General features: G+C 37.5%; 1 protein-coding gene across 4 annotated transcripts in view; it reads left to right on the top strand.

The window, feature by feature from the left end:
• CTNND2 (catenin delta 2) overlaps positions 1-13,369 on the top strand; it is a 511,553-nt gene that overhangs the window by 279,248 nt on the left and 218,936 nt on the right. For all 4 annotated transcript variants that reach the window (XM_056485067.1, XM_056485066.1, XM_056485065.1 and 1 more), the window contains exon 8: positions 5,244-5,496. In XM_056485067.1, the coding sequence (XP_056341042.1) occupies positions 5,244-5,496 (253 nt within the window). The remainder of the gene's footprint in view (positions 1-5,243; positions 5,497-13,369) is intronic.

Here is a 13,369-nt window from a genome sequence, read left to right as displayed (position 1 = left end):
ATTATTTTATTATTATTATATTATTATTATTATTGTTATTATTATTGTTATTATTCTTATTAGTTACATGTAATTCCATGTATCTTGAACAGTGTTAAAATTGACTATTTGTGCTTATTCCTTTGGATTGCCAATTCCCTGCTAGCTTAACATCTATTTTCTTAAACTTCTGTTGCAAAAAGACAGGTACATGCTTTAAAACACTCATTTCAGCATTTTGAGTTAAAGTGTTTATACACCAAGCTTGATGAGTTTTTTCCTAATTGACAGAGAATGCACTGTGTTATTTTTATAGTATATTAGGTGGGAAAAGCATCTGCTTTATAAATCTTCCTATAAATTTGATACCAACAGAATGCACTGCATTTATATCATTTATGAACTCATGGAGGGATGGTGGGCATACTTTGCACTGAAAAGATGTCTCACTGGGATCCAATTTTCAACTTTCATGAGAGAGTATAAATCAACTGCAAGTGCAAATCAGCGAAGAAAAAAATAAAGGGAGAAAACAAAATAATTTTGAAATCTCCATGAAAGAAACAGGAACTGATTGTCATAATATCAAATGGTAAGAGGAAAATTTTAGAAGGTAATACCTGCAAGTCAAACAGCAGCATCAGTGAGGTAATTTTCAGCAAGCAGGTGTAGCAAGATAATTCTCATTAATGAGTTTATAATTTTTGAAGATCTGATCTTTCCTATGTTAACAGGGCAAAATGTCCTTTGGCTTCTAGAAAGTCTGAACTTTTTAGCAGTTCATATGCAAACTTGATCTCCCTAAGATGCTCAGGTATGGTGCAATAGTATCCATGCCTAGATCAAGGTGTTCTTGCTTTTTACATTTTGTTAGTATTTCCTAACATCTGCCACAGATGTGAAAAAAGCATTGACAAGCTGGAAGTCAGCTTCTGAGTATCACATTATGAGCACAGTTAGTGATACACCTAAATTATCAACATTAATATAAAACTTGTGATATATTTATTAATGCTGTGTAGAAGCCAAATAAAATTATAAGTACTGGTTTTTCTATATGTTATTTCTGCAATCAGAGAACTATAATCAGGGCATATATCAGGTTATCAGAGGGTTTTCATTATATTTATTATACTTTTCTTTCTCTTTGACAAATATTTCTAAGAACGTACTAAATGTCTGTGTGGTAGCCCGGATACTCTATTTGCTGGGTATGTGATTTTGGTTGGAGTAGTGATGGGCTGAGATGATACAGTATCTTTTAAGTATTAATGACATGACAAATTAAAGCAAGATCTTAAATGTTTAGAGGACAAACTGGGATCACTGAGACCCTAGTTCTTGATTTGCACAATGTGAAATGCACACTTGCAAAATTCTCATTTCAGAAATTCTCAGTGAAACCCTTCTCTCAACCCAAAATTAAAATTCTCCTTTTCAAGGAGAGGTCTTACACTGAATTTTAAAATACTGATAATATATAGAGGTTTATTGGCCTTCACCTGAGCATGGCATTTTTGTACTGGGTTTTTGCTGGCTGCAGCAGAGTGTGTGCCGTGACTCTCCGTCCAGCATGAGCTGGTCATGGACCATGCAAGCCCCTCTTGCATGTCTGGAGTGGGGCACTTGGGAGGGGTGGTCAGGTGCCTTTCACCCTCTACTTGTGTCTCTGCAAGGCCACTGTGCTGAGCAGTCCCAGGGAGGAGCCGTGGGGAGGCTGACCAGTGCAAAAGGATCAAACAGAGCTTCAGAACTTACCTGACATTCAGAATCCACTGAATTTCCATGTAAGTTCTTAAAAAGTGAGGGAAGGAGTCACTATTGAAACCAGTGGTTTTGTGGGTGGTCACTTAGGTAAGACACAATAGGTAAGATAAATAAGGTTTTGAGTCCTTCAGCTTATTTGGTTTTAATCTTGATCTCATTGTGAGTTTTGGACACCTTTACCTTCAAGCTTCACAAAACTAAACCTGCTTCTTCAGGGTGCTTACGACTTTTTGTTTTACCTTTGTTTGGAGGTAGAATAGAGTTAGTGGTAGACCCAGGGTAACAATGTGACTTGACTGTGATTCTGCTTCAAAAAGGCCTGATCTCAAGCTAGTGGGAGGGGGAAGGACAGCCTATTTCTCCATAAACAGTCCTGCTACAATTCCTTCTTGTCCCTCTCTTCCCTTGCTGGGGCAAACTCCCTATCCTTGTCATTTCACCTAAACTGACCTGGTTCTAGTCCAAGTGTAGCTGGCTTGGATTTGAAAGGACAGTCAAATGCAAAAGTTAGAGAGAGGTCTAAGTATCTTCAACTGCAAAACAGGTTAAAAGGTTTCATGAACATCTGCAAATGTACTGGTATATGAATGCTTTCTGGTTCTGTCCAGGTGTGTGCCTTCTGGATGCCCTGTGCTCAGAGAAGATTTACTGTGGGTGAGGAAAGAGACTTCTGAATGTGTTTCATTAGACATAATCACTCTGGCTTTGCTGTTTGAATAGCTAAATAGAAAGGAGATCTCAATAGTTTGCCATAGCCTAAAAGAGCCACAGTTCAGTCAGCAGGTTTGGTTGCCAAAGGGATTTGTTTAAGCAAGGGAAATGTATTGGCAGAAGATGACTTTGCTTCAGTTTTACATACACTTATTTTTGTAAAAATGTCTGCTGAAGCATAACCCTTTTACAGTAAATGACAGCGGATGTAGTGAAGTTAGATGTAGACATTTTTCTAAAGTGTTAGTTGTTTGGGTTTTTTGTTTTTCTTTTAATTTATCTTGGTAACACTGTCCAAATAAACACTATTGTGAATGTTTTAGTCATAGATTTGTTTCATTCTCATATTCGGAATATGGCATTTCTATGTTCATTGTGATAAAATTCAAAAGGAAGTAACAGTCTGCTGGAAAGGTAATTTGAGAAATGAATCAGAGTGACTTGAGAAGCTTGTAGGTGTTAGGATGACAGCCAGTTTCAGTGCATATAAATATCTATTTTGATAATAAGACAAAGAAGAAAATAGAAAACTTTTCAAATAATTTAAAAACAAACACTATTTCCATTGAACTGTCTTGCAAAGAAGATGAAGGAAATACACTGGAATATTTTGCAAAGCAATCAACGTTAGGATGAAGTTCTTGTTTTCAGCAATATTGGTGTTGTAGAGTTTTTTCACAGTTCCCCTTATAATTTGTCAAAAGGTAGTAGTGTATTCTATGGAATGACAGTGCTTAAGAGCATGCTATGTCAGTATACAATTATATTTTCTCTTTTTCACTTGAAAATATTACTAGTGTTTTCTCTAACTTGTTTTATTACTCTTTTTCTCACAAGGCACCCGATTTTGGTTTTGAACTCTGTATTTTCTGTTAAAATGTGATGTTTGTCTTTCTAACACTGAATTTAGCATGATTTCTGCATGGGATGTATAAATATGCTAATATGCTAATACTGTTAATGTATTTGAACTGATGCAGTTTTATGAAAATGTCCGTGTGTCTTAATTACTAATTTCTTAAGGAGGTGTGTGTATATAGATATACATATATATATATATGTATGTATGTATGTATGTATATATATATACACGCACACACTAGTAATTGAACTGAAACACTACATGCAAAATGTTGCTATATATATATGAGTAAATGTGAATCATAGACTGGTTTAGGTTGGAAGGGACCTTTAGGGGCATCCAGTTTCAGCCCCATGCAGTGAGCAGGGACCCTTTCAACTAGATCAGGCTTCTCAAACTCCATCCAACCTGACCTTGAGAACTTCGAGGGATGGGATGATAGATGAGTGGGTGATCCCATTTCTTATGTTTGCAGTAAAGTTACAATACTTGCTATTATAAAATTAAATACTTCAGAACCGTAAGAAAAAAAATGAAAATAAGTCAAAATTCAATATAAATTTAAAATTTTCATGTGTTGTAATTTTGACAAGTACAAGGTCACAGAAAACCATACTAATTTTATTTAAAGCCCACTGTATTTTATTTGCTGACACTTTGAGATAAAATGCTTAAAAACCCTTTTATGGACCTATAATGCGTTAAATATTTATTTTTAAATGTGCATGCCAATGAAAAATGATTGGGAAATCTGTTACGAAAACCAATGTCTTCAGTATGTGGTTTTGTCTGGAGTTTAGCATATGAATTCGACCCAGCTAAAAATAGCCCTGGACTCTGGCCACTCCTTTTGGCAAAAGTATTCTTGTTGTCTTGGGACACGAGGAAATGGCAGCCACCATGAGTTCATGTGCTGCTTCAAACTGTCCAAATTTTCTTCTGAGCAGAGCCAGCATTTAATTTGTGTCTGTCTCCAGGCCAAAGATCGTGTGGGTATTGGTCCTCTTGCCCTTACAGTGATAATCCATTTGCCATTAACTGGACTTTGCTTCAAAAATACTGCATGTTTAATCCAGTGGACTGGATCTCTACTACCCAGTGCTGTAACACAAAGATAATGGGCTACAAGAGAGATTAATAAGATTTTTGAGTCGCAAAAGCATTAAGTCAGTTTAAAGCTATTGGTTAAGCTGCTCAGAACTGGTAATGCATTAATCTTGAGCTGTGGTGTATGAGTGCAGCCACTGCTGGTGTACATTAAAACATCTACATGGTCACCTTGTGCTTAGCTCTTTTTCAGACTGAGTTAGCAATAACGCTCTCCTAAGTCTTAAGGTGAATTTGCAGGAGATGAGTTAACAAAGCATATGCAGTGATTCTCGGTTGCAGATGTCTGGTTTTATCTGCTTTATGGATACCAGGGCTAGAAATCTGGGATGGCTGGATATTTCTTCTGCTGTAGAGCCATCTATTCCAGTTTGGACTCTTGAGCCTGCTTTGATCCTCCTTCTGTTGGTGGATCTGACTGACTTCCACCCCTATAAGGACTGCAAAAGCCTCATTGGCTTATGGTGGTGGTGGTGAGCCTTAGCTTGAATATTCCCATGCTGCTTCTGCACTTCATTTCGTGTTAGTGCAGTTAGAACCCCAGGTGAAAATATCTCTCCAGTCTGTTTAATTGGTGTTAAGGTCTTCTAGTCCAGAACTGGCATGTCATTTAGAAATTTGTTTGATGGTTATTTCCTTCTAAGGTTGTGAAAATGACAGTGTTGCTTGTTTCTTTTTGTTTGTTTTTTTTCTCATTCTTTTTGAACCCTTTTATATGTGTGTTTTTGTTTTTTTTTTTTCCTCTGCCTAGACCTGGTTAACCATTTCTGTGAACAGGTCCTCAATTTTTTACTTTGTCCCTACTTTCCTGTCGTAGCCCCATCTTCCCCTGGTGTCGACTCCGTACCCTTACAGCGCACAGGCAGTCAACACGGCACACAGAACGCAACCGCGACCTTCCAGAGGGCCAGCTATGCGGCCGGCCCCGCCTCCAATTACGCAGACCCCTACCGACAGCTGCAGTATTGTCCTTCTGTTGAATCTCCATACAGCAAATCTGGGCCAGCCATCCCACCCGAAGGGACCTTGGCTAGGTCACCTTCCATTGATAGCATTCAGAAAGATCCCAGGTGGGTGAAACCTTCTTCATTGTCTTTTATTTCTTGCTCGCGCTGAGGTTTGTAATTGCGGTTTGCTTTGCGTGTTTCTGCTGTTGGATTAAAAAAAAAAAAAAAAAAAAAAAAAACTAGCTGTGGTGGTATACGAAAGATTTTGTTTGCATGACAGCATTGTCCTAATGCATCACCTTGGAAAGCTCTCATGAGCTGTTCTGTTCAATGAAATGATAGGTGTGGTCTTCAATGTGTGTGTGTTTAGCCTGCTTTCAGTGGTGCCACCCGTCAAAAGCTTAAGAAGAGTAATTTTCTCTGGAAATGGGAGGAGTGGAGTGACTGTTGACTCTGTAGCCATTGTGGATTGAATTTTCAAGTTGCTTCTTGGGCAGAAGTTGTTTCAGTTCTTGGTTTGTCTACATGTAATGTTGATAAATGCTGCAGAAAAGGGTATTTCAGTGTTGTGCAATGAGACCAAGCAGTGTGATAGTGACACGTAACCGGGGTTATGTTTCATCCCATGTGTTGTACAGGCTTCCAGTGCCAGAGTGTGGTAAAAGAATGTATGATTACAGCTTTGCAGAAATGATTATCGTTGTGCATGCTTTTCAAATATTTAGCACAATTTTTAATGTTTCTAGTGGTCATCCTCGTCTAGTTAGGGAAGGTGCAAGGAGGAAACTTTGCAGCCCAATCAGGCACATGTACTAGAGAGAGAATTCTCTGGGAAATTATTTGACTTCCATGATAACCACAAGAAAAATGCTAGCTGGAATCCTCAATGCACTTTGTGATTTTGTTCAGTTTTCTGAGGGAAAAGAAAGCAATTCTCTTTGGTAACTTGAGTTTAAACTTGTTGAAAGTGTTAGTTTATACCAAGGTTTTTCTTTGGCAGATGGTGTGATTTATTTATTTATTTGTTTGTTTGTTGTAATGTGTAATTTAATGATAGGAGAGTCCAAAAATTCGCCTGCAACCATAATGCTGGAGGTTTTTAAGTAACAATTTGAAAAGACTTCTTTCCCAAAATTGGGAAAAAAAAATAAATCATAAACTGGTTCTTTACTTGTTTAGCATTGTAGCAGTTCTCTCTCTCTCTCCACCCAGGAACAGAACAGCAGAGATAACATTTTAGAGCACATCAGAAACATCACTGCTTGCAGGGTTTTACTTGTTGAGAACATTTATTTTCAACTTTTTTTTTTCCCTCTTAGCTTTAACTGTAGAACTTTGAAAACATATAAATTTAATTGCTCCCCTTCTTCCCCCTGCCCCAAAGCAAACATTAGTAACGAGGGAAAAAGTCTTTTTCTGAAACGGTGGTATTGTATTTCTATTCCAGTATGCAAGAGCCTATGAAAAAAAAATTGCTTTGTAATTGTGTTACATTGAAAGTTAAAGAAACTCACATTAGGATGCACTAGGCCAGAGGAGAAATGATTGTAATCTTATATGAAATGTTCTTAGGGAGAAGTATGATGGTGTTGAAAATGCTATTCCTTATAAACAGGAAAGACATATTTACAGTATCTCTACAGGTCTTAGACATAATGTCTTTTTAAGAAGAGGTTACTTCTGTTCAATTCCTTTGCTATCACTTTGCAACTGTTAGCCAGTTAATGTATAGGATATGTGCTAGTATTTTCAATTTGCTTCTTTTTTGGTTTTTCCTTGTCTTGTGGTGCCTTTTGTACATTCACAAGTATTGGTTTCTGTGGGTAAAATAGGAGTGAGGAGGCATCTAGGTATAAAATGAAGTTCATAAACCCTTTAGAGGGGATCATTAAATATTATTATAATGTTAGATGGTTGGAAATTTGTACAAAACTTCTGTAAATAAGTTTGCATTACTCTTGATTTCATTTATTTGATCCATAGGCTGTGTGTGGTATATATTAGTATTTCTGCCCTTGCATGTTGGTTTGAATAATTCTGATAAAGAAATGTCAGAAACACATTCGATTATGTTATGCCTTAATCCCCAGAAGCCATACTCCACTGGGACAGACTGACTAGTGAAACTGTCTGTGGCCTATAGCAGTTGCTGATAATTCAGCTATTGGAAAGACATTGGACATTTGAAAGGAGTTTGGAGAAAAGTAATGAAAGCAATCAGAATGCTTTTAACGTGTTGATTTATATGAATAGATTACAAAAATGCCAGTATATTGCAAGTGCAGAACTGATAAAATGAAAGACTTTCCAGATACTTCAAGAAAAATATGGAAGAATAGAAGTTCCTACAACCAGGAAAAAGAAAACCACCCAAATGCAATACAAACTTTCAGTGGCTGTGTTAAGTTGTGCTGTTATGCCCAAAGGGTTACCAGTTACATCTTACACAACAAGAAAAAAGTACACAGGTTGGTCAGCAGCTGCACTTTGTCAATTGAGAAGTCCCAAGTGTCCTTACAGCCGTGTTGATGCTTTTGTTGGTTGGAGTGTTTTGTGACTGCCACAGATTTGTAGAGGGCAGTAGTAGGCATCATTTTCAGACACCAAACCTACCTGTCCAACCAGAGGTCAAAAAAAATACTCAGTGGCAGAGGAATATTTGCAAGACAAAAGCACACTATTTGCAGGCTTTTGATTAGCATTTCCTATCTGTCATCCAGCTCAAGATGAAAAAGTAGATATTCAGGAGAGATTGTACTCACCCTAATAAGCAATTAGCATTCCTAAAATTGAACATAATTTTCTGGAATCTTCCGTTCAGACAGAAATTCTGTCTGGAGGCCCAGAAAAATGGTTGGCAGGCACTGATGTAATTGACAATTTTTTCCATTGTTTTCACCATGTAGTTTGTCTTACTGATACTCCTAATTTTAAATACGTGTTCTGAGCTGACATTTGGCAAATGAAATTTTAGCTCAACATCTGTTCTCCATCATCCAGTTGTCATAAAATGCAGTTCAATGTTCATTAACTTAAAGTTTAGGACAAAAACTTTAAAAAAATGGGGATTGAGATGTTTACAATAGAGTTTGTGGTAGTGTATAATTTTTAGTTTATTCAGGTAGACTGTTAGCTCATAGGAGCTCATAAACAGGTAGTAAAACCTTTACACATCTATACAGTTGGAGAGTGAGTCTTTGTTGTTTAAAGAGGATGTAAGTCCCATATCACTGTCAGAAACAATACTTAAGTTATGCATATGGGAAATGAAAAAGTTCATAGCGTTACAGACTGATTTTTCAGAGCATTCTTTTATGTTTACTTCATATAAAAGGAAAAGAAATATGCAGTAGGGCTGTGGTATCAACTGTTTCATGCTGTAATCTCTTATATGAAGATGTGGTATAAGAAGGGAAAGAACACAGAATTTATTTTATAGTTATTTGGTTTCTTCTGAACTGTGAATGACAAGTCCTGAGTATTTTAAAGTATCAGAAATACATGTTAATGTGACATGTTAATACATGTTACATTAATATACATATTTTCCAGCCTACTTTCATGAAGGAAGATTAATCTGTCTTGGCAGCAACAAATTATTTGTGGTTTGTGTATATACTTACTGTTTTATTATTATTTTATTCTTCAGTTTTATTTTGTCTGTTTCTGAATTTTAGGAGAACTGGAGAATCCTAGAAATAGAAATGTTCGGATCCAGTTGTCAGTATGGGTGCTTTTCAGATTTTATTCCAAAATCCAAACTTGCCAGATGTGTATAAATTCCTTAATTGTTGAAGTTTTAAAGTCGTAAGAAACTGTGTACATGTACCACTGTGGCTGTTACTCTTGCTACACAACAGATAAAAAACAGAACATTTTCATTTCCTCCATTTAAATACATACCAATGAGGTTTTGTGGTGCAGTGTTTTTGCTGGTTTATGAACTCAAGCTGTGTGGTTTAATGTGTCCAGTCAGCAGGTGTCCTTCATTGTTGTGTGACTTCCCACCTGTTTTTGTTTACACACGTATATACAGGTCATCCCCTGCAAAGAAGCTGGCTAAAAGCTGAGGTAACAGCAAGAATTATGTGGAATATACCCCACCATGGCTGCCAAAGATTTTCAGAGCTCACTGTCCATTTTCATATTGCCTTGAATTATATTGATCTGCACTTAAAACTTTTCATTATGGCTTCACTTTTCATGTGTTTCAGAACCTTTAGAACTGTTTATTCAGAAAAAGTGGGATAATTTGGTGACTTAAACTGTAAAAGGTCAATTATTCATTACAGAACAGACTGCAGTAATGATTGGGCTCTTGTTTAAAAAGGCATTAGACAATCATGTTGCAACTTCTCAAGAAAAAGAGAAATTAAACCCAGTTATCTTGTAGTAGTTCTCACCTTTAGAACTGTCAGGATGTAAGTCAGCACAGAGAAATTTTCTAGGTATTGCATGATTTAACTGTAATACCCTGAAATGTTTCTGTTCAGTTTTGCTTTTTGAGGGTCAACTTCTCATTTCATTTCCTCTGCTGACCTTAGTTTCATTCTAAGCAGAAAACAGTGCTCTCTATCTTCTAAACTTGTAAACTGGCTTTTTTTTCACTTAGGAAAGGATATAAATTAGATCAGCATATTTTGTGTGAACTGTAACAACTCATCTTTTTTCTCTTTTTTTTTTTTTCCCCCCCCAGAAATATATTTCATTTCCAAAATACAAGCTGGAGAGCATCCTTTTTCTGTACGAAAAATGGTAGAAGTGGAATAAACTCCTGGCTAATTTCTATGCTCTCATAAAACTGCTTATAAGATTAGCACAGAGTTTGGAGCATGGCCTTTTAAATGTTGCTGCAGGAGCCTTCTCCAAATATTTAATCTCACTTTGTTACAAGGACTGTCTCAGTATTAACAGTGTAAGTCTGAATAGCAGCCAGGAACTCTGAGAGTATAAAGAGGTAAGAAAATAACAGTAGAATCCTGAACAGGTGGGATGTTGGCAGTCTTGGCAGAAACTTTTGTGGTAGGTTCTTTGGGTAGGGTTGTCACCTTCAGAAAGAAACGTCTGGTGAGATAGAAAGGCTTGCTGTGACTGTGGTACAGCTGGTGGCAGCACTATGCAGTAGTGCTGTTTTCAGGCCTGAGACATGGGCTGGGGTTTACAGAATGCCAAGGGATTGGTGGTGGCATCGGTGAGTTTCTGGCCTAACTATTTCTTTCATACAGGAGGGAAATACTAGGTTTACTTTCCCTACACAGAAATCGTAGTCTCTCAGAATTTAATCTATACTCCTGTTAGTATGAAAAACTGTCCACAGAAGAAAAAATTTGAACAGTCTAAACAGCACAAAAATACCCCCAATTCAAGAACGGCAAGTCTGGAGCACATTGCAATTCTTCATACAGATCTCTTCTACTTGGAAGGTAGGAATTTTTACTCAGTGCACAAGTTAGTTTTTAAAAAGCATAGCTGCTCTGATAAAATAAACAGCAATCTGTTTCCCTTTCCTGATGAAGATAATTAAGGATGAATCTTACTTCATTAAAATAGGTGAGGATGAAACCCATAGACTGTCCTGCAGTCTGTTAATTTGGGATTCTGGGACCTAGCTGGAAACCTTGTCTAGAAAAGATTTTCCCAGAGAGTATTTATTTAGTTCCAGCTTGAGCATGGCAAAATAAACAAATATCTAACTGGTCCTTGCAAGTGTCAGCTTATGGCAAGATAAAGTATTGATATGCAGTACTTGTAAAACTTATTTTTGTGTGTGTTTGAGCACATTGCAGTATGTGCCAACAGTTCCTGTCTTTCCGCTATTTACATTGAGGTGGTTTATAAATGGCTGGGGAGGCGTTGGGCACAGGTGGAGCCACACAGCACAGCAAATGCAATTCAGTATGTACAGAATTATCCACCTGTATTTGCTATTTTTTCTCACTGGAATTTGCCCTATATTGTTTAGCAACCTTCTTTCTCTAGGATAAATGCTTGGTAGTTAAAAAAAAATAAAAAATACCAGCCAAGCTAAACGAAAGAAAGAGAAAATTAAAAAAAAAGAAATTAGAACTGTAGTCTACAGGAATGAAGTGACTCTGCTTTTAGCTCATGAAGTAGTTACTACCCTTTCTCTCCTTTTTGACTGGTACCATTTTACTGACAGTGTGAAAGGCCACTCAGTAATGTTGCCATTCTGTCTTTCAATAAATCCAATCCTATCATTAGAAAATCTGCTCTGTTGTGATCACAGAACATCACACTTTCAGGATATTACAGTAACATGGATGGTGCTGGTCCATGTAGTTTGAGTAATGAGTATGTCCAGGAGAGCTTACATTTTCTAACCTATGAGCAGAGTAGAAGAGGTTATGTGTAGCAATTTATTTGTCACGTTATTTAGTAGTATGCAGAGTATAATTTTGAGAGAGATGATACCTTGTCTCTTGTTTTGATCTACAAGTTTAGCTCCTCCAATCCTCTCCCTCCAGCAGAAAATAATTCCTTTCCATTGTGCTGGAGGGAGGAAAGCCAAAGGCTCCTTAGGTACTTGTGACTGAGGCAGGGCATTCATGAGGATGCTGGCAGGAGAGCTACGTAGTGTGGTAAGTGCACTTCTAATAGCTCAGGGGAGATGGGACTGATGTTTCCTTTTTGAAGTTTTATATTTATGTTAACCTTCCTTCCTCCCCTGTGCTGGGGGAGGCAACAAAGCCCTTTCCTCTCTTTCTTTCTTCATCTGTTGTGTCTTTTAATGGCCTTATTCATCCAAAAAGAAGCAAGTGGACGGTGTACTTCATACTGTTCATAGCTCATTTCTGGTTCTTGCATGGAATTACTGAGCTTCTAATGGCAAATACATGTTTCAGTGTAGTTTTTGCCTTTGTTTGCTACACGTTTTGCTCAGCATCCTATGGCTCATTTGCAAACTTTGACAGATGCAACATCTATGTGGTGCCTTTCTATGATGACTGTTAGAGCCAGGAAATGTTATATTTCTTAACCAGACGTTAAAAACAAGGAGGAGATTCATACTCTCAGGCTTTACTTGGCTTGTGTAAGCTGTTACGATTTTCTGGCAAAATAAACCACGTAAGAAGCTTCTCAGTAGTAACTCTTGGACATCTCATCAGCCAAATGGGTAATAATGATCTTACTGTTTACAGGGACATTGAGAATAAGTTAAACTTTTAAGGTGCTTTGAAGTTCAAAGGATAATTTTGCATTTACTTTCATGGGAAATGCGACGGGAGCAGGAAGAGGGAAATAGATGGAAAAGATGAATGGGGGAAAATTTAAAGGAGTGATAGAAGATCAGGATGCATAGTCTCAATTTTTTTCATTAAAAGAAGCAACTGAAAGTCATCCTTGATCATGAGATAAATTGCCATGCAGAGATTGTTAGTTTCAGAAGCTGGCAGTGTCATATACCATAGCTATTTTATAAGCAGGAAACAAGAACTAGCATTGAGAGTGCAAGAGAATAACATCAAGCGTTTGCTGAAAAAATATCTCTACTGTAGAGCAGAGCTAAAATGTTTGAAAGGAAAGAATGGTCAACAACTTTTATTAGTTCTAGCAGAACTTTATAGCTTTTATAAGTTGAGAGCTTGACTTTAAAAATTTCAGCTCTATGTAGATTTAAAATTTTATTATATGGTAATAGACCAGCTCACTCAAGATCAAAAAAATCTCAGACTATTCTGAGTCAGAAGGGGCCCATAAGGATTATCAAAGTAGAATGGTCCCCGCACAGGACACACCAGGAGTCACACCATGTCCCTGACAGCACTGTCCAAATGCTTCTCGAACTCTGTCAGCCTTGGTGCTGTGACCTGTAGAGGTCCCTGGCCCAGTGCCCAACCTCTGGTGAAGAACCTTCTCCTGATACGCAATCTAAACCTTGCTTGACACGACTCAGGCCATTCCCTTGTGCCCTGTCACTGGTCAGCACAGAGCAGAGATCAGTGCCTGCCCCTCCTCTTCCCCTCATGAGGAAGCT

The sequence above is a fragment of the Oenanthe melanoleuca genome, chromosome 2 (genome assembly GCF_029582105.1).
Source record: "Oenanthe melanoleuca isolate GR-GAL-2019-014 chromosome 2, OMel1.0, whole genome shotgun sequence".
Lineage (NCBI taxonomy): Eukaryota > Metazoa > Chordata > Aves > Passeriformes > Muscicapidae > Oenanthe > Oenanthe melanoleuca.
The sequence above is the reverse complement of the archived record's forward strand: the minus strand, read 5'-3'. Positions and strand labels throughout refer to the sequence as shown.